This window comes from Gopherus flavomarginatus, chromosome 10 (assembly GCF_025201925.1).
Source record: "Gopherus flavomarginatus isolate rGopFla2 chromosome 10, rGopFla2.mat.asm, whole genome shotgun sequence".
NCBI classification, from domain to species: Eukaryota; Metazoa; Chordata; order Testudines; family Testudinidae; genus Gopherus; species Gopherus flavomarginatus.
Genome location: NC_066626.1, coordinates 31,142,650 through 31,170,554, shown reverse-complemented (window position 1 = coordinate 31,170,554; position 27,905 = coordinate 31,142,650). Strand labels below are relative to the sequence as shown.

At 42.0% G+C, this 27,905-nt stretch overlaps 1 protein-coding gene across 1 annotated transcript in view; it reads left to right on the top strand.

Moving 5' to 3' along the window:
• Positions 1 to 20,226, top strand: part of COL3A1 (collagen type III alpha 1 chain) — a 67,894-nt gene extending 47,668 nt beyond the window's left edge. The window contains exons 25-51 of the mRNA XM_050968952.1: positions 118 to 171; positions 281 to 334; positions 1,418 to 1,471; positions 1,968 to 2,021; positions 2,671 to 2,715; positions 2,833 to 2,931; positions 3,035 to 3,142; positions 3,633 to 3,686; positions 4,696 to 4,749; positions 4,856 to 4,909; positions 5,605 to 5,658; positions 6,158 to 6,265; positions 6,426 to 6,479; positions 7,004 to 7,057; positions 8,622 to 8,783; positions 8,921 to 9,028; positions 10,604 to 10,711; positions 11,177 to 11,230; positions 11,407 to 11,514; positions 12,410 to 12,463; positions 12,573 to 12,680; positions 14,241 to 14,294; positions 14,511 to 14,618; positions 15,290 to 15,575; positions 17,005 to 17,192; positions 17,344 to 17,586; positions 19,148 to 20,226. Coding sequence (XP_050824909.1) covers positions 118 to 171; positions 281 to 334; positions 1,418 to 1,471; positions 1,968 to 2,021; positions 2,671 to 2,715; positions 2,833 to 2,931; positions 3,035 to 3,142; positions 3,633 to 3,686; positions 4,696 to 4,749; positions 4,856 to 4,909; positions 5,605 to 5,658; positions 6,158 to 6,265; positions 6,426 to 6,479; positions 7,004 to 7,057; positions 8,622 to 8,783; positions 8,921 to 9,028; positions 10,604 to 10,711; positions 11,177 to 11,230; positions 11,407 to 11,514; positions 12,410 to 12,463; positions 12,573 to 12,680; positions 14,241 to 14,294; positions 14,511 to 14,618; positions 15,290 to 15,575; positions 17,005 to 17,192; positions 17,344 to 17,586; positions 19,148 to 19,294 — 2,628 coding nt within the window. The 3' untranslated portion in view covers positions 19,295 to 20,226. The remainder of the gene's footprint in view (positions 1 to 117; positions 172 to 280; positions 335 to 1,417; positions 1,472 to 1,967; positions 2,022 to 2,670; positions 2,716 to 2,832; positions 2,932 to 3,034; positions 3,143 to 3,632; positions 3,687 to 4,695; positions 4,750 to 4,855; positions 4,910 to 5,604; positions 5,659 to 6,157; positions 6,266 to 6,425; positions 6,480 to 7,003; positions 7,058 to 8,621; positions 8,784 to 8,920; positions 9,029 to 10,603; positions 10,712 to 11,176; positions 11,231 to 11,406; positions 11,515 to 12,409; positions 12,464 to 12,572; positions 12,681 to 14,240; positions 14,295 to 14,510; positions 14,619 to 15,289; positions 15,576 to 17,004; positions 17,193 to 17,343; positions 17,587 to 19,147) is intronic.
• Positions 20,227 to 27,905: the final 7,679 nt, after the last annotated feature.

Below are 27,905 nucleotides of genomic sequence, written 5' to 3'. Positions count from 1 at the left end.
CTAAATTGATCTAATTCTGCAGATGATCTGGTCCTATACTTATGAAACCCTCTTCTTAGCTAGAGGTTGAATTAGAAACATGTGTTTTAAATATATCTGGTCTTTCCCTTTTTAAAGGGTGCACCAGGTAAGAATGGAGAAAGAGGTGCCCCTGGACCCCCTGGCACACAGGTCAGTTTCATTTATCAGCTTCTCTTCAATTCACAATGTCCTCTGTGATTTTAATCCTTTTAAAAATTGCACTGATCCATAATCACAGTCCAATTTTGTGATTTGATAGGGTCTTCCTGGAAAGAGTGGTGATGTCGGCCTCCCAGGTCCTCCAGGAATTGCTGTAAGTGCAATGTCCAGTGTCTCAAAGAAGAAAAATCTTGAAACAGCTGATATATTTTCTGTAAAAAACATGTGTCAATATTTCCCAAACACTCTTCAACTGCTTAGTGCTGGCAAGAACATTTTCTTATCTGATGGAGAGAGAGATTTCCCATTAGTTATGAAGACAGAAACACCTGCTGGACTCATTTGTCTTGGTTTGTTTGTTAATAAGTACTCAATAGTTTGTTAAAGATAACTAAGACAGAAGTTCTGTTGTTACATACTGAAGTGAATGGAGCTGTGCCAATTTTAACCAACTAAGGATTACTGGAGAAATTTACAATTTCCTTTGGCAGTTTACCAGTGCTAAAGTTAGGTAACCTGGGTGCTGTATTAGGCATGTCTGTGAAGATAGTCTTTCTGCTGGAATTTTGGCTGCTGATAAGAGAGGAAAGATGGATGGAATCTTAGCATGAGCTCCCAGAGGTACTGGTCTCAAGAATTCACAATGCCTCTTTGAATGCAGCAGGATGAATATGGATGCGTTTGACAAGATGGCTTCCCCCTTTAGAAGTGGGACACAGCAGTTCTTCCCTGTTTACCCGCCCCTTCTGTGGAAGCTAGCAGAGCTGGCCTAGAGCCGAAATTTCATTTGGGGAGCACAAGGGCCATTATATGATCTCTTTCTCCATCCCCCAATGCACTTACTCACCCAGTTGAGTCCTTTGTGTATTGGAAAGACATCCATAAAGCAACTTGTGAATGATGGGGACTTTTAATATTTTGATTTTTTTAATAAAGCTTTCACAGTAGGCTTAATGTTGCAGACATTACTCACTGTTAAAAAAAATAACAAAAAAAACCCCAGAACTTTTGACTTCAATAGTTGTATGAGAGTATAGTGAGCAAGATCAGAGGGTCTGAAAGTTACATGACAAAAGCTCAGTGATGCTAATGGTTCACTTTTATGTTTTCATTTTTGTCTAATTTTGTGGCTTAGAATATATGTGGCATTTTAACTACAATATGCATATGTTAAGATTTCTTTTATGTTCTAGAATGATGTTGATGAATTTTGTGTTGCTTTTTTGTTTCCTTCCAGGGTCCTCCTGGTGATAAAGGAGAGGCAGGATCTCCAGGTCCATCTGGCTTCCAGGTACTGTTCATTTCTTTTATTGCTTCCAATGTAATTTTTTAAAACAAGGTAACTATTAAAGAAGTAGAACTTAAATATTTCAATTAGGGATTGTTTTCTCATGTTTTGAAGTGAGAAAGTTCAACCAAGATCTTCACGTAAATTAGCTGATCAATATCTGGCAAGCCTGACTGACACTACGACGAATGGTGATGGATCAGTGGGTTATCTATATCTGAATCTCTGGCTTTCCATTACACCTTTCTCATTTGCGAAATATTAGATACGATAACAAAATTATTTTCACTGAATTATTTCTGTGTCAACATTTTTTGTGACTTTGGAGAATGCACAATTTAGGTTGGAAAACTTCAGTTAAAATAGATAGCTCTCAGGACAGTTGTTCGGATTCTACTTTTTTCTAAATCACTATGAAATATCAATCATATATAGTTATTTCTATCTAGGTGTATATATAAAATATTTATTTATGAAGTGGTGTCTTTAATTTAAACAGGGATTACCTGGTACTGCAGGCCCACCTGGAGAGAGTGGAAAGCCTGGAGAACCAGTAAGTTGTCATTTCTTTTTTTGGAAATCAAGAAATCAAAACACAAATATAAGAACAGCAATTCCTTTCAGGCCCCCTTTTCAGATGCAAAACCCCTTACACATATAGGAATCTGTACTTTTGTGTCCTGCAAAGCTGTGATCCATCACAGGGTCTTTATGCCTCATCACTGAAGACATTATCGAGGGTTGGTGGATTGGACGGATGCAGCCAGAAAGATGGGGATTTGGTCAGTGTATCCATGATAGTGGATCTATTGGCCAACGCCCTATCAGAGTACAAAGGGAGTGGAGCAGATACTGTGGCTACTGAAATTATAATAAAATCTTTCATACTGTGAGCACATGTGGGCTAACAGTGCTGATCCAATTGCCTCATCTCTCTTTTCTACCTCAGAGATACCACCTATGACTGCACTCTTAACCCTCAGGAGGCCACTATATTTTGACATCCATCTCTTGAAGTACCATCTTCCTGAAAATGGTATTTCCCAGAATTAGATCATAATAGGAGCCAAACGGGGTAGTTTGTATGATCACTATCAGGGGTAAAATGTGAAGGAAATGAGATGCCAAACACTTTTTTTTTAGATGGGTTTACTGTGTAAAATGTAAAGTATATGAGTTAATATTTCTTGCATTGTAAACAGGGACAAAGAGGTGAAAATGGAGCCCCTGGACTCCCAGGTACTAAGGTAAGCATTGCAACAATATTTCTATGATTAAATATGTGAAGAAGAGAAGGTAAATAAATGCAGAACCATGATACAGGCCTTGGGAACAAAGAACTAATGCATGTTTCTTTATGGCAGGGTGAAAATGGTCTCCCAGGTGAACGTGGTCCGCAAGGTCCTCAAGGTTCTCCTGGAGCAAGAGGTGGAACAGGTCCTGCTGGCCCAGAAGGTGGCAAGGTACCTACTTTATGCTCAAACTCTTCACTGTGTTACATGAATCATTCAGGTTCATTCAGGTGCACCTTCAAATTTTATATATATTTCCCCATTACACTTCTAGGGTCCTGCTGGCGCACCTGGCCCTCCTGGTGGTGTAGGGCCACCAGGTTTGCAAGGAATGCCAGGAGAAAGAGGAGGTAACGGAAGTCCTGGACCCAAAGGAGAGAAGGTAACAACTCTTTTTCTGCTACTAATTTTGTGAAATTACCATTTTAGCTTCATACCATGCAGCAGGTTTGTCATGTGTTCACTTCTGGCCTGATTTCAAAGGTGCTGAGTACCTACAGTTCCTACTGACTTCAGTGAGAGCTAAAGATACACAGCATCAATGCAAATCAGGACATATATTTTAAAAATATTATAGTATGTGAAAATGCTGAGATTCTTGGCTGGTGTAAATCGGCATAGCTCCACTAAAGCCAATGAAGTGATGCCAATTCACACCAAAGGAGGATCTGGCCGATTGTTTCTATTCCTGTGTGTTGAAAGGATTTTGAGTGTTAACAACTGATTTCCATGTCTGACTGTGCATTCTTAGGCAGAATGTTATACTGAATGCCAGATTTGCATTGCCACAGTTAGAAAATCCAGTTATCATGATACCCTTGTGACAGTTTCCTCACTAATTTTCTAAATCCCTTTTAATTTATGTTTGACAGGGAGAGCCTGGTGGCAGAGGTGGTGATGGCGTCCCTGGTAAAGATGGACCAAGGGTGAGCATAACTTTTCATAATGTATGAACATTCTTATTGCATGTGACTCAGCTTCAACAACTGTTGAAAAGTCACTTACAATGCAAGTAAAAAGTTCATTGTGACGTGAACAGCAAACCTCATCAAGTCCAGGGGAAATGATTTTGTTAGTGCAATTTATATTGGTAAAAATGTAGATTTAATCCATGTTCTCATAACTTAGATTTTTGATCGTGCAGGAAGATGATATAGTGTAAAATAGAATCTTGAATGCTTGACACTTACAGATAAATAAGGTTCAGTTATTTGGGGAAAACATCGAGATAAAAGTAGCTGCTGGCTTCTCCAAAGTTAGCTGGCTGAAGAGGATAAGACTGAGGTGTGGGGAAGAGGAGTATATAAAGACTTCCATGAAGAATATTTCTACAGCATGTTATATATATTAACTAGATGAAATATGGAACTTCATCCAGCACATGAAATAAACCAGGCATGGGGCATCAACATGCTGAGTCACAATAAATATAAAAAACTAGTTTATGTGAAAGTTATGGTTGTCAAGGTATGTTAGATGTTCAGTGTTAATAATGTAGTCATTTCATTGTTTCTTCCTTACTCTGTGCCTCATCATATGCCCACTGAACTCAGTTTCTAACCTCCCAATGACTTCAGTGGTGTAGGAACTAGCCCTCTACCAATAATAGAGTATAAAAATGGATCAGGAACTATGGAATCATGAGAAATTTGGTAAATTGTCTGGAGGTAAAGCTAGGTGAATGGGTAAATTCCAGCGAGTACCAATGGAAAGACTCCCATTGACTTCAGCGGACATTGAATCAGGAAACAAAGTCAAGATGCATATGCAATCCATCAAAGTATCAATGTAATAGAGAAGTAGATTATCTGCTATTAAAATAAGTAAAAAGCCATATATATATTGAGAGTGAGATGCAAGTTTTATTGATCACAATACATGAAAATAATACTGTTTGTACTTCTATACTAAATATGTTATTTTCTAATTGTGTAGGGTCCTGCAGGTCCCATTGGGCCCCCAGGTCCAGCTGGCCCACATGGAGATAAGGTACTTTATAACCTTGTGTTGAAATGAGAGCTTTTGTATATAGGTCTGGGATTTCGTCCTTAGATGGAGGAATAATTCTTAAACAAACATCTTTCCGTTCTTTCAGGGAGAACCTGGTTCAGCCGGACCCCCTGGTCCTATAGGTGCCCGCGGTGGTCCTGTAAGTGATCGTCCTTTTTCTTCAGTCATAACTCTAATGTAGATTCTATTACCTGGGACAGATTAAGCTCTACAGTTAAGTGATGTCTTCAAGAACAGATGGGGCCTGATTTCAAAAGGTGCTGAGCAGCTGCATCTCTTACTGACTTCAGTGAGATTTGTTCGGGCTCAGAACTTCTGAAAATCAGACCACTTATTTTTAAAGCTATGAAAGATACCATAGATGTCGGAGAAAGTCTGAGATGCACAGTTTCTTCGTATTTTCATCTCCAGTGGAAAATATCTCTAAATAAATAAATAAAATTAAATCCTGAAAGTTTTAAACTATTGGTTTGTTTAATGGCCTAATTTTGTATATTTTCTATTTTAATAAGTAAACTTTTCAAAATTCACTTATTTTGTGGTGTTCCTTTTCATTTTGATAACATGGGCCAGATTTTGATCTCAGTTACACCGGAGTGAAAGTGGAATAAATGCACTGAGGAATTACATGCATGTAACTGAGAACAGGATTTGGCACAATGCTGATAATTATCAAGAGTGACATAAATAAACAGTTTGAAAGTATAAAGTTCAGTAACCACATTTAAATTTTATTTCAACTAGAGGCATGATAACCTAAACCATGTTCACCAAAGTGAAGTGTGAAGAATATTTTTCTCTTTCTTACATCTAGGATATGTTTCCTTTCTGCAGGGTGAACGAGGAGAGCAAGGCCCCCCTGGACCTGCTGGCTTCCCTGGAGCCCCTGTAAGTATAAATACCAAACAAACTTCATACTCAGTTTTTATTTTTAATTCATGTTAGTAATAACTGAGCATATTTGGGTCCATTTTAGAATGATTTGCCAAGCGTGGCACGACAAACTATAACTCTATATTCCATTCTGACAGTTAATATGTATTTTTAAGTATTTCTCTTTGCTTACTTAAATAGCCATACTTCAAGATTCCCACCCCACTTCCCTATCAAATTCTCTTTAGTGAGATTTAGAGCAAGAGACACCTATCAATATCGGAGTGCAAGCAGAACTGAGTTTCTAATTGTGTGTCAGCTCCTTAGACAAGAGTATCTGGGTCTTGGTTCTGATCTCACATTGGATTTATATTATCTATTGCCTTCAATAGATTTATAACTTATAGCCATGTATTCTTACTTAACAAGTGGATACATCCAAGGAAACTCAACTATCTTCTGTCTCATAGCCCTTTTAACAAAACAGAATTTATAAGAATTTATTTGAATACAGGGACAAAATGGGGAACCTGGTGGAAAAGGAGAGAGAGGCCCTGGTGGTGAAAGAGGTGAGCCTGGTCCAGCAGGAGCTGCAGGTCCTCAAGGAGGCCCTGGTGCACCAGTAAGTACTCATAGTTACCCAAATTCAACTTCAAATTTCTTTCAGTTTTGAGATCGGTTTTAGCTGTTTGAAACATATACTGCATTGATACATCTTAGAATCTTATCTGTTGTTGGCTGCTTTTCATATCTGATTACAATGTTCTTTTCATTCACTGTAGGGTCCAGCTGGTTCTCAAGGACCAAAAGGAGAGCGTGGTGCTCCAGGCAGCCCTGTAAGTTTTATCCTTTTCTATAAGTCTATCTCTGGTAGACAACAGCACTGATTATTACTGGGGCAACAACTCCAGCATGATCTGCAGCAAGCACAGGGCATTGGTGGTCTTGGACTGGCTTTGGCATAACAAACTTCTCCTTCACAGGAGTAGGCTGGAGTAACTAAGTCAAACCATCTATGGCCTACTCCAGGTCACCTGCTATTTTGATCTGAAAGACCTCCTTGGCACTTTTTCTTAGACACTGAGAGACAGCTGAGATCTTCCAGTGCCAAAAGTTAACACTGGGGCTGTATGTTTAATTATCATGGAAATTTATTCAGCCCTTGTACAAAAACGCTAAATATCACCCAGCATTGCTCTGTTCTTTGGCTAACGCCTTTGCCATGATTTTGAAACCACAGCAGTATTGTGTTAGGAAACTCAGGTACCAATCAAACTTCTGATATTCCCTCATCCTTTTTCTTTCATGTTTTGTTACCAATGTTTGTAAATTGACCACTACGCTTACTTATGCATTTCAGGGTACAGCTGGTTTCCCAGGTACTAGAGGCCTGCCTGGTCCCCCTGGTATTAATGTAAGTGTATACTTACCTTGCTGTTATATCTAACTCGTATCACTATTACAGTACATTGGCATAAATAATGCACAAGAAGTATACTGAAAGTAAAGTTTCTTCTTTGTCTTAACTTCACAAAAATGGGCTTATCCCCATCTCACTTTGCTTTGAATGGTAGTTCTTTCATTTCTTGTCCCGATATCCTTGTACTTGCTCCTCCAAAGTTTTTGAACTCCATGAGGTCTCTCCATTAACTCCAGTAGGATTTGGATTATTTATTTATCTGTTTATGGTGGTCATAAATGTCCTATTCTCTCTCTTGCTCTTTATGATGCAATAACTGTACAGTTTAGGATCTTGACTTGTAGTGTTTTATTTTCACCAAAAGCCTCCTTTCTTTCTATCAGTGGTTTTAAAATATGTTCCATAGATCACAGTTGATTCTTTGGGCCCTTTTTGGTTGCCTGCAGAATGAAACAATTTTAGAACCGAGCAGTTAGAAGTAGGGGTATTTGGAAGGAAGATGGTCCGTAAGAGCATCATTCCGTTATGGAGGTGGCCCACAATATGAAGATCAGATAACTGCAAATCTACACTAACCCATTATATTCACTATTTCCTGTGCATTACACTTTCCCACATTTTTGTAGACCACCTCTGTCCCAAGAAAAGCTATTCTATATTACAGTTGTTCACACCATATGCACCTTCTTCTACTATAAATACTAAACTATGACTTTAGATTCTTTTTTTTAAACAAACTGAGAAATGAACATGGCAAAATTTGGATAAATCAACTAAATTCCATTAAAAAATTAGCATTTACCCACAGTTACCATACAGTCTTAAGTGAGAAATAACATAAGAAAAGTTCCTGCTTCCTGTCACACCATGAGATTTTTCTTAACAGATTTTTTTTTGTCTTTTCAATATTCCATAGTCAGAGTTCTGCTTCACAGTTAGAAAATTATATATAATCCACCCCCAGTAAATACTGGATAATAAAGTTTACATTTTTGGCCTTATCTAAAGCCCTGTGAAGCCCACAGGAGTACTTCCATTGACTTCAGTGGGTTTTGGATCTGACCATTTATTGAAAAGATTTCATTGCATCCATGTCCCATCTCTTTGATACCAGGCACCCCATTCCAGGGCTACAATACAGTGACAGCAAGAGTACTAGAATATGTTCTGGGTGGGTGATACCAGAAATCAACCAGTACCCATCAATATGTAGGAATCCCTCTGGCAGAGCCCTGGTATAAAAAAATGCAGTTCCACTTCTACCCACGACTTAAAATGTTGAGAGAAAAAAATCTAGATTTAGGTAGGGGATGGGCTTTTATATAAAAGCAGGCCAGCCTTTCCAAATGCAGGTGCCTAAAGTGAGGCACCTAAGTCTGCATTTAGACACCAAAACAAGTGATGCATTTTGCATAGGTGCTGAGCTCTCATAGCTCCCACTTATTTTAATGAAAATAGTCTGCGTTAAATTGATCATGATGAAGTAGTATATAGTGTTGACTCATCTAGTATATCTGATATTGTATCTGAGTCATCTCTCTTTAAAATTCATTTATAGGGCAATCCAGGGCCACCTGGTAATGTTGGAGCTCCTGGAAAGGATGGTGGTCCTGGTCCAGCAGGTAACACTGGTCCGGCTGGTAGCCCTGGAGGTGTTGGTCCTAAAGGTGAGCCTGGCCAACCAGGTGAAAGAGGTTCACCAGGTTCACGAGGAGAAGTGGTAAGTAAATTATTTAGCAGTGTTCATTAAACCTGTGAATAGGAATTTAATAAGTATGTCATCAAAAAAAGATAATGATTCAAAGCCATGTTTTAACTGAGAACCTAACACTTATTTATTTGAAATATTGTTGACAGGGTCCACCAGGTAGTCCAGGCCCCTCAGGTATAGTTGGTCAACGTGGTATTGTGGGACCGCCAGGCCTTGCTGGCAGACCAGGTGCTCCTGGCATATCTGGCCCAAAGGTAAATAGAGGCTTATTGACATAATTTATCCTCAAAGATAATGCAGCTGACATCATTCAGTAAATATCTAATAGAGTTTCAGCCTTTCACAGAATCACAGAAATGTGGAGCTGGAAGAGACCTTGAGATGTTTTCAACTCCAACCCTCTTCTGAGGCAGGACCAACTAAACCTAGACCATCTCTGACAAGTGTTTATCTAATTTATTCTTAAAAAATCTCCAGTGATGGGGATTCCACAATAATCCTTGGAAGCCTGTTTCCAAGCTTAATTACCCTTATAGTTAGAAAGTTTTTCCTAATATCTAACCTGCATCTCCCTTGCTGCAGATTAAGACCATTACTTTTTGTCCTACCACAACTGGACATAGAGAACATTGATCAGAGTCTTCTTTATAACAGCCCTTAACATATCTGAAGACTGCTGTGAGGTCCCCCCTCAGTCTTTTCTCAAGACTAAAGATGCCAGTTCTTTTTAACCTTTCTTCATAGGCAGGGGTGGCTCCAGGCACCATTGCTCCAAGCGCGTGCTTGGGGCGGCAAGCCACTGGGGGCACTCTGCCGGTCGCCGCTAGGGCGGCAGGCAGGGTGCCTTCGGCAGCATGCCTGCGGAGGGTCCACTGGTCCCTCCGTGCTTGGGGCGGCAAAATGTCTAGAGCCACCCCTGTTCATAGGTCAAGTTTTCTAAACTTTTTATTATTTTTGTGGGTCTTTTCTGGACACTCACCAATTTGTCCACATCTCTCCTAATGAGTGGCCCCCAGAATCAGACACAGTTTAATGACAATCCTGAATTCCACGTGTAATGAATGTGACAAACTTTCTTGATAATAGGCCAAATCCTGAAGTCCTTACATGGTTTGTACTTAGGCAAATCCCAGCTGATGTCAAAGCTGAGTGAAAATTGAGTAGGGACTTCTAGATTTGCTCCAGTAGTTAGAGAACGGCATGAACTGTAAAGTTACTATCCAGATTAAACTTTCCCTGTATTGAGTGGTACTTGAATCTGAGGTTGTCTTTGATCTCTAGTACTAATATTCTTGGATTGTTCTGAGGATTATCTAAAAATATATGAACATCCTCACACAACTGAAAAACAGAATAATTCACTAATAAATCTTCATAAAATGCATCAAAACTCTGACACATCATGTCTCCAGTTGTACCATACTTCTCTATTCTTTTTAACCTATCATTCAATAGAAAGGCCCATACAATTCATAGTATTTCTTCAGTGTTAATGTCATTCATTACCAACTATTAATTTGCTTAATTTTCATTATGTACCTTGCTCAAAAAATATAAGAACATCACTTTCAGACTCTCACAGTAACTGTTCATCCCACATCTGGTAGGCCAAATTCTGTTCTTATTTATTCCATTGTAATCAGTGGAGTGGCACTGGATTTTCACCATTGTAGCTCTACTAAAGTTAACTCACTCCTTCCTTGTCAGTGTTTCTGCACAGGATGCTGCACTTGATTGGGGAGGGGAGGAAAGAGAGAGAGACCAATAACTGCATAATTTGATGACATTACAAAAAATATATAATGAACCCATTTCATTTTTCTTTGCAGGGTGAAGATGGTAAACCAGGCAGCAATGGTAGCCCAGGAGAACGTGGCGCTCCAGGTCTACAAGGTCCTCCTGGTCTAAGTGGACCACCTGGAGAATCTGGCAGAGATGTAGGCAGATATTTCAGATTTTCATGCTAGACTGTGAATTATACAAAGTCTTGTGTAAGGGGGAACTACAGTGGATTTAGAATCTCTACTTGAACAGCCCGGTGCATAGGGGAACTGAGCCAACACCATTCTCATTTAAAAGGATGCAGCCCGTTCCCCCTAGTCCTATCCTAATTGGTGTCAACCAAAGGAACACTCCCTTCACTGTTACAAGCTCAGGGACTGTGGCTGTGAAAGGTCCTTATAAGGGCTACACAGGGGGCAATATCAATCTCCTGGCATGCTATCTTCCTGTAAACCTGCAGAAGGATTGCCTACAACTTGGTCCTCTCTGTGATGGCTGCATTTAAATCAATTCTGTCTCTTTTCTTCTTTTGAGGAGCATTATCCTTATTAAATCTAAAACATGTTGGCTATGCCATAATGCTGCAAATACTTAAACTTTTACCTCTCCATGTTTTTCAGGGTAACCCTGGATCAGATGGCTTGCCAGGTCGTGATGGATCCCCAGGACCCAAGGTAGGAGGCATTAAGTATCTATGGCATATATAGATTGCCAATCCCTGAGATATCTAGGCACTGATCTGTACTACACCTGCTATCTCTGCAGCATCAGTGGGGTCTTGGTTACATATGCATTATGTTGTAATAGATAGATGTGTTTCTGATGCTGGCTATTGTACATGTCTCTGCAGGGCGATCGTGGTGAAAATGGTGGTCCGGGTCTACCTGGTGCCCCTGGTCATCCTGGGCCCCCAGGGAACATTGGTCCAGCTGGAAAAGCAGGTGAAAGAGGACATCCGGTAAGTGCAAACACAACAGAAGGCACCTAATGTCCATTTTGTATTGTTTTACCAAGTGCAATCTGTTTTATACACTAACAGAGAGCATAGGAGCATGGAAGAGTCAAAGTGTGTCTGTCTGTCTGCAGCAGTGAAAGGCTCTGGCTGGGGAGAGGCCGCAGGGAAAGTCTTTCACTGTGGTGGGGAAAGGTTCCAGCAGTAGATACTACACTGCTAAAAATATCAGTGTAGACACAGGGAGGCACTGCTTGGACAAACAGAGAGCCATATAGGGAATATCCCCCAGGCATCAAGGGCCTAGGGCACTCTATTCACATAAGCAGTGCCTCACTCTCTACACTACTCTTTATACCTGGGTGTGCAGTATACTCTAAGTGCTGCCATTAAGTGTAGACCTACCAAATCATTGATAGCTATGCACAATTTAAGCTCAAACCCATTTAGTACTTTTTGATGCCACACAGTCAATAAGCCAACCAGACTGTCTCGTTTTACAAACTGTGCTATGCCTGTACAGCACTAATAATATTATAATAGCTGAGGGAGTGGCACACTTTGGAAAAGCCCAACCTCTCGCCAAATGTTGTGTTCTACAGGATTATACCCATGTGCCTCCTTAGAAGACCCAAATTTACTTGGACTCAACACCTTGCACATGAGGCCTGGTCTCATGTATCAAAGGGATTGTTTAAGTAGAGCTGGCTATCAAATAGATTTTGGTGTTTTTGTTACCAAATAATATAAGAAACTTATCAATGAAAAGCTAAGCTAAGTTTGTGGACTTTCTCCTTAGTTTCTGACCAGCTCTAGTATTTCCACATACTGTCTCTCTAGAGAAAAGATTATGGCAATTGCATTTGATCATGAATATCTGTCATTCTTTTTTTGTCCCCAGGGTCCCGCTGGTCCCGTTGGCCCTGCTGGTCCTGCTGGTGCTCGTGGTGCTCCAGTAAGTCCCCCTTTAAAGCACTTGGAATATCAGCTCTGCCATTTTCTGGTTTTGACAATTTCTCCTACTTATTTTCATATCCATTTTTATTACTAATCTATTTTTAAAGGGTGCCCAAGGTGCTCGTGGTGACAAAGGTGAAACTGGTGAGCGTGGCAGCAATGGCATTAAGGGTCATAGAGGATTTCCTGGTAACCCAGGTTCCCCTGGTCCCCCTGTAAGTATTATGTTGAATTTCATACTAAGGCTATAATTCTTCTTTCAATTACAGTGATTCAGTGTTAGGTAACAGAGAAAAAGAATTCAGCTTTCTGTAATTTACTAAAGCATCTGTGTATTTTAAATGTTAAAGGCAATCAGTAGTCTTGATCCCCACGTTACACCAAGGGGGAACAAGGATGAATAAAGATCTCAATGGATTCATTAGGTTCCTAAGACACAAAACTGGATTTGAGAAAACCTCTTTAAATGAGGCTTCTGGCTTTGTTTAGGGTAAATAATATTCACATTTATGGTCTGAGACTTTCTCAGAATCCTAGTGTTTTTCTCTTGAGATTTTCAAAGATGTCTGTGGGATTTGGCTGCCCAGTTTTGACTAGAAATTAATGGCAACCAGATATCCAAATCCTTAATTTGTGTTTGAAATATACCACCCTTAGAGTCTGAAGACTGGATTTTTTGTTGCCCTGAAACTTGTGTAGTCATTTACACAGGCAAAGTGAGTATGAAATGCTACCAGATCAGATTAGAACTCTAGTATTTTACAAGTACTGTGCACTCATTTTGTACAGATACTAATGACTACACAAGGCACAGGGCAATAAATAATCCAACCCTAAGTATTTGCAATTGTCTTCACATCGGTCATATCATTCTGCATGAGAGAGATTTGTATTTAAAGGCATTTTAGCTATACAACTTTCACTGACTCTAAAGAGAATCTAGAGACCAAATCCTATGCAATGCTCTAAAAACTAATGGGTTATGTAATGTGATAGCAACGCCACAACTGTAATGGCAGACATGTACAATCTAAATATATAGAGGCCGATTAAAAAGCCATTAACCAAAATTTACCATACTGTGGCATCGGATCTGCGGCTCACTACTCTCATGGACAGAGTGAAATCGTGGCAGAGTTCCATTAACTTACATTTTTCAATAGGAAGCTATTAGCCCTAAGTGGTTTATACCTTGCCAATTTATCAATAAATAAATGATCATTTACTCTTCATTTATTTAAAACAATTGATGTTTGCAGAATCTGTAAAAGAAATCCTGCAAATACCATAGTCAGCACTGCAGTTGTAATGCCAACAGACCCCAGTCGTCGGGATCAAACCTGGGGCCTCTGGAGCTTAGTGCCTGAGCCTCTACCACATGAGCTAAAAGCCAACTGATTGTCAGCTAAGGCTCTAGAGCAGACTCATTTTATCTCTCTCTCTAAGTGGTTTCAGTGCCACTAGATGGGACAGAACACTACACCCAGAAGTGATAGCTGTGTATTCCAATAGAAGTAGGGCTTTATCCAAAGTCCACAGAAGTCAATGGGAAGACTCCCGCTGTGCACTGGACAAGGCCTTATACTTTTTCTGATTAGAGAATGACAGGGTTTTATTTGTCATATCTGAGCTTGAAAAATCTTTTTTCAATTATTTGCTTTACATAAAAAAATCTTTAAAGTTATCTATTAAAATGATTGTGCAAGGAGCATCACTGAGATTCCTGCTGCATCCAGTAGATTACAGAATATTTATGGCCCATCTTCTTTTAACAGGGTCCTCTGGGTCCACAAGGTGCAAACGGAAGTCCAGGAGCTATGGGAGCGAGAGTAAGTAACATTTCCGGATTAACCAAATCCAACTATGTTAGAACGAATGTTTTGAACTAAAAATATGGCAACTGTCAAATGGCAAGAGCTAAAGAACCAGGAAGCACATGATAATTCATAAGAACTAAATGATTTAAAATACTTTCTAACATTTGAAATAATCCATAAATAACATACGGGATCTTTTATATTTAACCATGTTTGTCATTGTCCTAGGGTCCCCCTGGGCCAGCTGGTCCTCCCGGAAAGGATGGTACAAGTGGTTACCCAGGCCCCATAGGTCCTCCAGGCCCTCGTGGTAATCGAGGTGAAAGTGGGTCTGCGGTAAGTGGACAGCAAGCACAACGTTCATTAAACAAACAACTTTTTATTGATACATCTATCATTACAAAGATGAACCTTTCTAACACTTCGCATGCTGGAACTACAACTAATGTAGAATGTATCTACCTACTTAGAGCTGGGTACTGAGCACCAGGGGCTTGATCCAAGTTCACTGAACTCAGCGGAGACATTTCATTCATTTGGCTTTGGCTCAGGCCCCAGATAAGCCCCAACATTTCCCATTTAATATGAGAGAGCAAAATCTCCTCTTCTCTTTAAAGCCTTGACAACGCTGCAGGCTAGTGTGAAGTGGAGGCAGGACTATAGCCTACTTTCCCCATTTGGGGAGGCTAGCACTCTCAGTTTAGTTAATTGCTTTTGCTCCTTAGCTATATTATGGCTGCTCTGCATACATGAGCTCCCAGCATCATCTTCATCTCTACAACTCAACTTGAATAAGGTTGCCCACAATTTGACACTGAATTAGGAAGAGGATGGGCTAAACTGGTCCCAGAGTGGCTAAAAGTAGAGCTGAGTGAAAACAGAGCAATAAAGATTTTTTCTGTAACTAGCATTGTCCTTAGCTTTATATTTATGGTCCATACAGTACTTGTATGGACTTAGGTCTGAGCCTGCAATACTTACTCAGCGTTATGTCCTTTATTTCCTAGGGTTCACCTGGCCACCCTGGTCCCATGGGCCCCCCTGGACCTCCTGGAGCTCCTGGTCCATGCTGTGGAGGAGGTGATGGCATTGGTGCTTTAACTGGTGAAAAAGGACCATCATACTTCTATGGAGACGAGCCATCTGAAAACAAGATCAATGTGAACGACATCTTATCATCAATGAAATCAATTAACAACCAAATCGAAAACATCGTTAGCCCTGATGGCTCCCGGAAGAACCCAGCTCGTAACTGCAGAGACCTGAAATTCTGCCATCCAGAACTCAAGAGCGGTATGTTAGATTTTTTTGTTTGCAATATTGGTAACACCACCTGGATCTTGAATTGTTTTGTTTGCAGTGTGACTGTATTCTGAAAAACAAATATGGACCATTTGCATTGTCATGGCAGGCTTCTCATAGGTCAATAAAAGACTGTTTTCTAAATGCCAGTACTACAAAGTAAAGCTGGAATCTGAAAGTCCATTTTGGTTCACTTTCTTGTACATCATCATTAGTAATTGAGGGTCTGATCCAAAGCCTAGTGATATCACTGGAAAGATTCCTGTTGGTTTCAGTGGAATTTGCTCAGGCCCAAAGTCACAGCAGGGCAAATCAGGCTCTGAGTGAGAACTGTGCAACCATATTTTCTTCAGATTATACCCTTGGTTTCACCCATGAAACTTTGTTGCTCCTCTACAGGTGTCAGAATTTTCTTTTTTTGAGTAAAACTACAGTTTAATTTAATTTTGGGGATAGGAGTGGGGACATGGGAAAGCCTCATTGAAAAAGGTTTATTATATGATGCATTATTTAATGCTCTCCCAATAATATAACATGATGTTTTACACCAAAAGCCAAGATATGAACCCAGCATGCAATGCTTCTCTTTATATCTGAAAAGTTGTTTTTGTAATTATCAAATTGAATAAAAATTTTATTTTCTAACTTATTTGGTTCTCTGATGGACAATAAATAACAAATAGTGTAAAAACAGAACATAAAATCTAATTACAAAAAGATTATTCTTAATCAAAAGTTTTAGAGATGCTGTAATCTTTATCGTGATCTGTTTTCCATAAAGTTCAAACATACAAAAACTAAGCATTCTTCAAAATGCAGAAATCTGCTGAAAAATAATTGTTGTCATCCACTTACAGCATACCATTCCAAGAGTATAAAGTGTGGTAAATATATCTTCCATTATAATAACTTAAATATAAACTCGTGGAGAAATGAAACTACTGACATTTGAATGCTGACATTTAAATCAAATTCACCATCAGCATAAAGGGTGCAACCTCACTGTCATCAGTAGAGTCTTAGGCCAATAACAAATTTGCCCCCAAATGATTTGGGCCCTGATAGAACAAAGCACTTAGTATAAGTGTGATTTTTAGGCCAGGTCCAGGCCCATTGGCTTCAATAAGACTTCTCAGATGCTTATAGTTAAATATCTGCTTAAGTCCTTTGCTGGCTGGGGGCCATAAATAACACAATTTAAAGAAAGCTAGAATTTCTCTGACAAGTCATCTTAGAGCATTTGAATGAGATCATACATTGTCTCTTTGTGCCACCTTAATTCTTCTCCTGGCTTGTCTTCAGTCAAAACTTCCGTACCTCTTACTCAGTGCAAGGATTTGAGATAGACATAAGCTTTAGAATATATGAGTAAAATTATCAAATTCCTCTCCTGATTTTCTGCTGTTTTATGTCCCTCTAGGAGACTACTGGATTGATCCTAACCAAGGTTGCAAGATGGATGCTATAAAAGCATACTGTAATATGGAAACGGGTGAAACATGCATCAGTGCTAATCCCAGCAGCGTGACACGTAAAAACTGGTGGACCAATTCAGGAGCTGAAAAGAAACACATCTGGTTTGGAGAGTCTATGAATGGTGGCTTCCAGGTAAGAAATATTAGATCTTCTCAGTGAACAGCCTGGACAGCAATTCTTATATTTCATTCACGTCACAGATAAGTAATATCATGGAATTAATTTAAACTAGTAAATATATCAGCAGTTAAAAATAAAGCTTGTTTTGTGTGTTGTACCACAGTTCAGCTATGGAGATCCAGAGCTTCCAGAAGATGTTTCAGATGTGCAGATGGCATTCCTTAGATTGCTCTCTAGCCGTGCCTCTCAGAATATCACTTATCACTGCAAGAACAGCATTGCTTACATGGATCAGGCCAGTGGAAATGTTAAGAAAGCTCTGAAACTGATGAGTTCTACTGAGAGTGAGTTCAAGGCTGAAGGAAACAGCAAATTCACATATGCCGTTCTGGAAGATGGCTGTACTGTAAGTACATAGAATTTTTGTAAGATAGCACCACATATAGGGATAGATGGGATCCTAGCCATGCAGGGATACAGGAAAGGGCAAAGACTCCCTCAGCCATGACCACGGCTGGACAGAGTTGCAGCTGTGATGCTCAGATATCTTAGACAATGCGCTCCAGAAGCTTGAGCAAGGTCAGACAGGGAATAGATGGAACCGGTGCTGGTACATGAGTTTAGGTGGAGCCAAGTGAGCTAGTTCACTTGGTTGGCCATTTGTGGGTATAGCATACCCTTTGCCAGCACAACCAAGGAATAGGCCCTGGCAGCATTATGCCACCTCCCGGGACCATGATCTCTGCACTGGCCCTTGCTACAGGCTCCATGCTAAATACAGCTTTGAAATCAACAGCACTGTTTGTGGAGTAAGATGCTATTCAAAACTGTGCTTTACAAAGGTCTTCTTTTAGAGGCCCTCTTTTCTTTCTCCTTTCATCCAAGTCATGGTGCTGAAATTCTGACACCCCCCCCCCCAACCTAATTCTATTCAGTCCAAAGTGGAGCTGTTTGTTGAACTAAGAATTGAATATTAAGGGCTCGATTGTCCCAACCATGCAAAAATTCACATGGGAGAAAAAAAACTGCACTAAGACAGAGATGCCCTATAGACAATTTCATCTCCCCTTTAGGTAGGTGCTTTGGCCTATGTTTCAAGGTAGCACTGCTCCACGATCATATAAAGCTGGAGGGTACTGATGCTATGAAGTCTACTCATTGATGAGTTCACTTGAGGCAGGACTGTCATCATCCAGGATAAAGCCGCAATTGAGGGAACTCCCACTACTCTTTGGCAGTATGCTCAGTGCTGGCAGGTACCAGGAACAGGCAGGGAACCATCTGATAGCAACATGCAGGCAGCTAGTCTAAGCCTGTTGCAAGAGCAACTGATGAATGGCAGTTATGATCAGGCATGCCAGTTGATGTGAATAACAGCAGTCTGTTTAGACAGCAGAAACTAATGCACCACAGCTTACACAATTGCTAGTCACTGCTGAAGTGATCTGAAGTCTCGATGGCACAAAAGAGACCCATGCACATAACAGAAAGTGCAACTTAAAGTAGTCTGAGCCTGGTTTACATTGCAACCTCTTGCTGTCGTTTTTTCGCATGCATGAGACAAATGCAAAGTGCAGCTTATTTTTTCCTGTTTCCCTTTCCTGTGCTTACTAGCACATTTGTGCTCATTGCACAAGGATGGGGAGCATTTCTCAATGCTGGGCTGGAGCACTGCAATGCCTCCTACCCACTCTAAGCTACACAGACACCATGTGTGCAAGAGATCTGTTCAGGGAGCTGTAACCATCTGCTGATTGCCCATTACCTGGCCCAGCATTCAATAATAAAGAGCTATTATAAACATATGTCTTTCCAAGAAGATAATGATTAGAGAAATGCAGTACTTTGAGTTCTGCAGGGGATGTAACATCAGTGTGAGGAACAACAGGTGCGAAATTAAGTAAAATAACTTCCTTGTAAAACTATATTGGATTTCTCTAAACTGGTTTTCTCTTCAATTTTTGCAGAAGCACACTGGAGAATGGGGTAAAACAGTCTTTGAATACAGAACACGCAAGACAATGAGGTTGCCTGTGGTGGATATTGCTCCCATGGATATTGGTGGTCCTGATCAGGAATTTGGTGCGGACATTGGCCCAGTCTGTTTCTTATAAAATCAAGGATACTGCTTTTTCTAAAACCCCAGCAAGCAAATTCACACTCTCCTTTTGTTTTAACCTTGTCAACTGGTACAGGTGCTCAACTGTATCCCAGTTATTTATTTACAAATTTTCTGGAGGAAAAAAGGTAATTCAACAAAGGGTTAATTGTTTTTAATTACACAAAGTACAATAAAAATGCTTTTTGCTTTTTTTAACCAAATTCCATCTTCCAAACATGTCTCCGTGGTGCTATAATAAAACTTCAACACTCAACAAAACAATACTGTCTTCTATTAGTTGAATGAAAGCCAATTTACACAGCACTGATTGCTCCCAGCATCAAAGTTTACCCTAAGACGCAGTCCATAAAGATAGAAAGACTTCCCCGTTTCAACTACCTCAACATGGACAGAAACTGGGATGAGTTTGATGAATTACAGCAAAAAACAAACAGCCAAATCAAAATACATTGGAACCATTGGTTAATTCAAGGGAATTAGGTATACAATTGTATTTTTCTTTACTGATTAGTTTGAACGCCCTAATGTTACAATCCAACAATAAAATTCTGGTATTCTGTTTTCAAGGGTGCTTCTATACTTTCCTGTCATTGCTGGTCAAGACCACTAAAATTAGGGAAGTGTAAAAGACTAATGTGATGGTGCTAATGTATTTTTCACTTCTAAATCTGCAAGACAGGTTTATTGACTTGCATTAAAGGATTAACAACAACTGTAAATGTCTCCTGTCAGAGATTAGGATTGGGGTACTATTTTTGAGGTCATTCTCCCTTCACTCTGTAAAAGTCAAAGATGCAGAATTGTGAGCTTCTTTCATCACATTAACACATGTGTAGTGTTGAAGGTTAACCATCTTTGTAAGCTTTTATATTGTTGTTGATCTTTTCCTTACAGAGACACATAATAAATATCTTAATAAAACTCCTCATTTTTTCACTTCACTATTCTTATCCTTCACTCCCAACTTTACTAACAGGGAGGCAAAGTCATAACAGAGTTTTGCCAGAAAAAGGACTGAGTAATCTTTCCTCAAGCAAAATTGCAGGATTTCACCCAGAGAGTTTACAGTTTAGTACTAAGAAATGCTACCTGCTGCACTAAAGTATTTTTTTACTTAGAAATTTAAAGTTAAAACTATCTGTGATCAGCTTTTTGGACTATCATTCCATAGGGTCAGTACTGAAAACCTGTTACACATGACAGACACATGACATGGTACTTTGGAAAATGATTTGATTAATGTCACAAATCCTTTGGAAGCTGAATGGAAACTTGTAAATTCTGTGCAGTTGAAATTCAACCCCATGGTGAGGGCCAGCATAGTGCCTTTACTGCAAACACATGGAATATAAGCAGGAGATAGGCTTTATAGCAGTCAAGACTGAGTTTTACCCACATAGAAATGGAGGAGTTAAGAAATGAGTGCAGAAAGCTACTGTAGAGGTGGTAATGTACATAACTGACAGTAAAATTTTGACTATCACACAGCATAGTATAGTCAACAGTGATGCTCACTTGAATAGCGCACAAGCCAGCAAAATGACTGACACATCTATATATTTTGTGCTGTTGAAGGAAACTTCTGTCTAGAAATCTGGATGAAACAACATTGATATAGCACATTATCTCCCTTTTGTCTATTCTTAACTATTCATATTAATATGAAAGTTGCCATTACTTTTAACGTCAAAAATAAATGATCTGATAGACTGTGGCTTGGATTAGGTGCCTGTGCAAGGGAATAAGAACACCTTCCAAACCTCTACAAGTTCTACTTAACACTTGGGTCCAAGTATGTAGGAATAAGTGGGGCTACTCACCAGTTTATTGCTCCCCTGGAGCAGGTGTTGGGGTGGATCCACCTACCCCAAGGCAGAACAACTGAATCCGAACAGCATCGATAGTAGTATGGCTTCTGGTAGGTCAGCCATAAATTACTAGCCATTACTAGTAAAAGAGAAAGCAAAGGAGGAAATCACACATACAAGTAGGTAGGTTTCTGCATCACAGTAGTGCCTGGTGCACTACCCTTTGCTCAGGGCTGCACCTAAAGGCGCAAATCAATGTAGGGTGGGATTTTCTAAAATGATGAGCATTAGCCTAACATAGCTCCATTAATTTCAATGGGCACAGAATTGAGGCAATGCTGGGTGCTTTTGAAAATCCCACATTACCGGGTACTTTTAACGTTTTCTGCAACTATTAAACCACTTATAAGGGAACGAACTTCTGCTCTGTGAAATTACTTCAGTGGGTTGCACTGGCATAACTGATGGCAGTACTTGGACTATTACTGTTAAAGATGTTTGGTTAACATAGGAAATGTATTTGGCATAATCATTTGTCACTATGAAACTACAAATGACCAGTTCCATTTGAAAAGGAAGAAGCTTTTGAATTAAAACAATTAGACGACCAAATAGGATAGCTTTGAAGGTGTTCAATTCATAGTTTTAAAAAGTGTTTTTGAATGAGTACCCCAACTATATATTGTTCCCTACTGAAGTCATTGAGATTTCTAGCACTACCTGTCACCCTATATAGGAATCAATAATTGGCACATCAGAACACAAGGAAAACACTAAAAACAAAAATAGCAAATATAGGTCTTTTCAGGAAAGCTATACTGATTTTTGTCATTTGTGAAACATTTCAGTACATCTTTATGTTATTGGAGTAGCATAAAAACACTAGTGTACTAACCCTAGTAGCTTTAGCCTATTGGGAAGGAACATGTTTTTGGAGCCTTACTCTCTGAGCTGGAATCTTGTAAACCTGTCTGGCAAGGAGGTTGTCAGTATGCCCTTGGCCTTTGTCATCACTACAGTCTGCCTGCTGCTAGCATGGCTCTAAGAAGACAGAACCAGGTCGGCACAGATGGAAGAATTTAGTACAGTCACAGTGAATCAAAATATAAACTAGGAGCAGAACCTGTGTTTTTGGAACTGAAGATGTATGGACCCTGTGCATGGGGGAAAGCCTCATGCAGTGTAGTGGCAAGACACCAGGGGCTTTTCTTACAGCCACAGCCTCCTGGGAGGTGATGGGCAGAGGAGGGAAGAAAGTTCAAAAAAGAACTAGATAAATTCATAGAGGATAGGTCCATCAATGGCTATTAGCCAGGCTGGGCAGGGAGGATGTCCCTAGTGTCTGTTTGCCAGAAGCTGGGAATAGGTAACAAGGATGATCACTTGATGATTACCTGGTCTCTTCATTCCTTCTGGGGCACCTGGCACTGGCCACTGTTGGAAGACAGGATACTGGGCTAGATGGACCATTGGTCTGAGCCAGCATGGCCATTCTTATGTAGAATATTTTACTCTTCTCTAGTAAGCACAACTGCAATAAGGCGAGAAAAGGGACTTGTATCCTCAAATGATCCTGGCCTTTCTTTTTTTACATGTTTAAGTACATTTTAGTGCTTATGAAAGGAGTGGGATAAAGAGAAGTAGTGTATGCAATCTTCTACCCATCAATGGCAGTGCAAGCCATGTGTCATTAATGATTCAAAGGTGAGAGCAGGTTGTCTTATTACCCCTTCCAGTCTCAATTACTAGCTCCTTACAAACCAGTCCTCACAGCTGGGTTTTTGCCAAGTAACTTGCAGCTCAATGACACGTGCTGCCATTCAACTGTAAAGAGCCCTTGGAATGTCTCCTCCCACAACAGAGAGACCCCACAAAAAAGGCAAAGAAGGTCCCAACTAAAATGGTCAAGTTTTTTACCAGACAATTTGTCATTTTTAATAATTTTGAAACAATTTCTATAACTTCATTATTTCAGAGTAAACTATCAACATAAACAACACCACATTTTCCTTCCGCAGAAGACCTAACTATTAAAGGATAGTGAAGGTTTGTTATTTACAGGAATGAGGTGCACAAGTAGTTACAAGTTTGGAAAGGTCAGCTGAGATTGGGTCTCGGTCCTTATTTGACAGACCAGTTGATCAATAGGGAACAAAAAAAAAATCTAAGGGTCATAACTTGGCTAATTATTCATAATTTGAGAGGGCCTCATGCCTTTATATATGCCAATTCTACTCTATACAATGTCAAAAAAGGTAGAGATACAAAGTAGCACAACTATAGCCAATTGCAAAGGCAAAGGAAGCATAACAGATCAAATGAAGTCTGAAATGAAACCTGCTGTATTCCTGCATTTTACTCCTGGGAGAATTCCGTGCCACTGAACATGTGCAGAATTCATGTCCTCCCATAGAAAATGACTGGGCAGCAAAGGGAAGCCATGTGGGGAGGATGGGACTGGGCTGGGGTTGCTCATGGGTGTAGTTTGGGGGAGCCATTGCCTTCCCAAACAGAGGTGAGGTGTGGAGGGGACATGTGGGGGCTACGATACTGTGCCCCTGCCCTCCATTTCTGCAAGCACAGCGCCGCCCAGCTAGAGGAGGATGACACTCAGATACCACCTCCTGGGTCCTAGTGGCAGTTGTGCTCCTCTTCTGTGTGCTAGGAGCCACCCTGTTTTCTGTACAACAGTGAGTACGCATAGTGGGGCAGGGCAAATGGAGGAAGGGGGAGGGAAGAGGCAGTGGGCAATAGAGCCCTGTGCAGATACAAAATTTGTATATACATCCAATCCACAAGCTGCAAAAATGATCTGCGGCTATCCACTTTATATCTGCATCCTATCCAGAGATTTTCAGGGCTATAGTGGGTAAGGAATGGGGGGTGGGAGATGTGGGAGTGAGAGGAGGAGACTAGGGGCAGGGGACAGTGGGGAGAAGGCAGTGAGAGGGAAATTGGGATGGGAAGCAGGAGCCTGTTATGCAGCTTCCCCTCGGCAGCAGCTGAGGCTCCCCCATTAAGCAGGAGCATCAAACCCCCACCCTGACGAGCCTCACCCTGCTGCACTACCCCAATGAGCCCCCTACACATGCCCCCCCACTCAACTGAGCCCCAATCATCTGCACCCAGACCCCACCAAAGCCCCACTCCCCCAGCACCCAGCCCCCTCCACTGAGCTCCCTATACCCAGACTCCCTGCTAAATCCCATTTCTGCTCCCGCAATCCAGACCCCTCCTGCTCAGCCCCAACAACCTTCACCCTCTGCAAAGTCCCATTGCCCCTTGACCTGGAAACACCCACCCACACACACACACACACACACACACAAGCCCCTATGCATCCAGATCCACCACTGAACCACCCACACCCAGATTTCCTCAACTCTCTTGCCCAACACCTGGATTTCCCCACACTAAGCACCTCTACATTTGGCTCTTGCTGGGCTGAGCCTGCCTGCCTACACCTGGTATGGAGGGGCAGGGCCTCATGGTGTTTCTGGGGCAGGCCCGACACATACATTGGGTCAGGTGTAGCCTCACCACTCAATCCCTGTCCCCACGGGAGAAGAGCTGCACGGTGAGCTCCCACCTCCATGAAGCCAGTGGCCTATGAGCCCCACCGCCATGCTGGAGCCTTCATATTTACTTACTGACAAATAAAATTGGCAGCATTTTAAAATATTGTGCTCGGAATTTTTAATTTTGTTGGCACAGAATTCCCTCAGGAGTAGCTGCTGAACAAAAACCATGAAACTGGTAACTGCACATGAGTAGTCACACCAATCTGATCAGCAAATGTTACCCACTTTTGGCATCATGTTTCTTAACCCAACAAAATGATCGGTCACAGCTAGTTAAACAACTCAATGACCTGGCACAAGCTAAAGTCATTCCCCATTAGGGCTCAATCCTGCATGGTACAAAGCACGCTTAAGTACCAGAGGACATTAACTGACACAGTACATGACTGAGTTCATAGGCACTAAATATGTACACTACCTGGATGCGTGCAGCAACACTGAGCCATAGCTTTCTAGCTGCTACTTCCCAAGCCACTCCCATGTCTACCTATCCAAGTTTGTACCTCAACACTGACTCAGAGGGGGTAGATTGGCTCCTAAAATGAAGGGCTGGAAGGGCCATGAAAGGTAGTCCAGCCATGCTGAGGCAGGACTACATAAACATGCACAAACAGCATGATTGTCATGCAGCTCCAGGGACCCACACTCATACAGGTTTTTGTTTGTTTTGCCTTAGCTGTGTCGCTGTATGGCCGCAAGACCTTAGTGTCACTCACATGGTATGTAACACAGGCACGGTGAATGTCACCGCGCAGTGTCAGCAAGGGACAAGTGCACTAGTGTCAGTCTGCTGTTTAACAGTGCTAAACACAGCTCAGCATTTGCCCCTCCCCATTTGCTTGGAAAAATTCTACCCCTCCCTCCCCCTTGTCAAACGTTACATCTGGGTCTTTCAGTAGTAGCTCTGGCTTTTTGGTCCCAGATCCCAGTCTAGCTCTGGTCTCCTATCAAGAACTCAATTACCTCTGCAAAAGTAAATTGGCTTCTCAATCTGAGACTCTATGACAGAGGTGGGCAAACTACAGCCTGTGGGACTGTCCTGCCTGGCCCTTGAACGCCCATCCAGCAAATCTAGCCCCCCCCCCCCGGCCCCTCCCTTGCTACCCCCGCCCCCCCGGCTCCCCACAGCCTCAGCACAGTGGGCCTCTGTGCTCTAGCTAGGCAGCGCAGCAGTGTGGCTGGCTCTAGCCAGGCGATGTAGCCGCCAGACCTGATGCTCTGAGTGGCATGGTTAGGGGATGGGGGGGGTTAGATAAGGGGCAGGGGACTCGGGGCAGCCAGGGGACAGGGAGCAGGGGCAGTTGGATGGGGTGGAGGTTCTGGGGGAAGAGGGGGTGGCAGGGGATGGAGAACCGGGGGGAGGGTTGGATAGGTGTGGGAGTCCTGGGTGGAGGGGCCTGTCGAGGGTATGTGGATGGGGGTCAGGGCAGTCAGGGGACAGGGATCAGGGTGGGGGGTTCTGAGGGAGGCGGTCGGGGTGGGACATGGGCGGGGGATGGTGGGAGGGGCAGGCTATTTGGGGAGGCACAACCTTCCCTACCCAACTCTCCATACAATTTTTGGAACCCCGATGTGGCCCTCAGGCCAAAAAATTTGCCCACCTCTGCTCTGTGGCTTCACTCCCCCGGGTTTCAATTTCACGTGGCGTGCAGTACTCCCTCCTGTTTCTGACACACACACCCCATTTTATAGTTAGCCTCTTCTGCCTGTCTTCACTGAAAATGAACTCACACCAACCGTTACCAGAAATAAGGCTGTCTTGTGACCCGCTTCCTTTTTGTTGGGTCACAACATTCATTGCAGAGAAAGAGTGAAGCACTATTTAAACCTTTGCTTGTTGTCTTCCACATTTCCAGAGCATTTCATCTCTGGTGGGGCTTTTGACGAGGCCACTCAGGTTATTTCCTTACTTCTTTTACTCCTGGACAATGGGAATGGGGGGACTTGGGATCACGCAGCACTTAAGGTACTTGCAAGGGCTCTGCTTTATGCAGTCTGAATGCTAACCTGGCTATATTGTATAACATGAGCCTCAGCATAAGAAAAGAGCCAAAGAGTCTTTGAAATGGACAGTTTCCCACAACCACATTTAAGGGCGGGGCTGGGGGAGGGGAGAAGAGTAGCCAGTTCCCTGGGCATCTGCCTCCTCCCCCAGCCAGCTGGCACTCATGTCAGTACTTCAGGATTGAGCAAGTACCATGCAGGGCTTTACACCGTACATCAGGCCTCAGTTACCGCCTGGTAATCCCACGATGGTGCGGTGTCCATTTGTGACTGTATTCTGGGCACAAACTGTCCCATGCGCCCTTTGCTTTAATGTACAGCCCGCCACCTGCCTTTCAGTCACTGTGCCCCTTTCCCTGGCAGGGCTCGGGTGGGCTGAAAACCAAACACAGCTGCCCTGCCCACTCCGCTGCTGCTAGACCCCCCGCACCCTTTCCCCAGCAGAGCCCACCAGGCGCCGCTCCCCACAGGCAGCACCTGGAGACCAGGCTGCAATTACCCCTTAACAAGCTGTGCTGCAGGGTGGGGGAGGGGCACTGAGCCCGCACTGATACAGGCCCTGTCTGTGCAGGAGAGAAAAGTTCCAGCAAACAACTCAGTGTGAGGGTGGAAAGCAAAAGAGAAAGGGTTAAAACCCTGGTTTTTATTTTAACGTGGTTTGCTCATTAAATATTCAAATAGCTGCCTTAAGGGGTGGGCGGGGAGGGCTTGCTTTTAGCTTTTGAGGGATTTGGTATCTCGGCAAACTTTACTCTTGAGTAGGCTGGGAGGGTTCTCCTGGCTGTGGGAATGCCTATGCTCTCGGTTGAGCACCCCACAGCAGAGTTATGGCCTCAGGCAGGGGTTGAGGCCATGCATGCCTGTGTGACGCTCAGCCCCTGCCTGGGTAGACTGCAAGAATTGGAAACTTGTGGCTGCAAAGCACAGCTCACCCTCTCAGAGCCCCAGGTCCTGGCAGAGAGCGAGCTCATTGGTTTGTGTTCACAAGTCATAGCATGTCTTTCCAAGCTCCATACCCTGGCAGAGTGCAAGGGTTACTTGGATGGACTCTGATTCTGCAGTTCGAGCCAGATCCTTGTACTTGTGCAAAGCCCCATGCCTAGGGGGAGAAGAGAGGCACAGGGTGGGCCTATACATATTATCAGTCTTATATTTATATATGTTTAATTGTGTATATATCGTCCCAGATCTAAAACTACATTGAACTGAT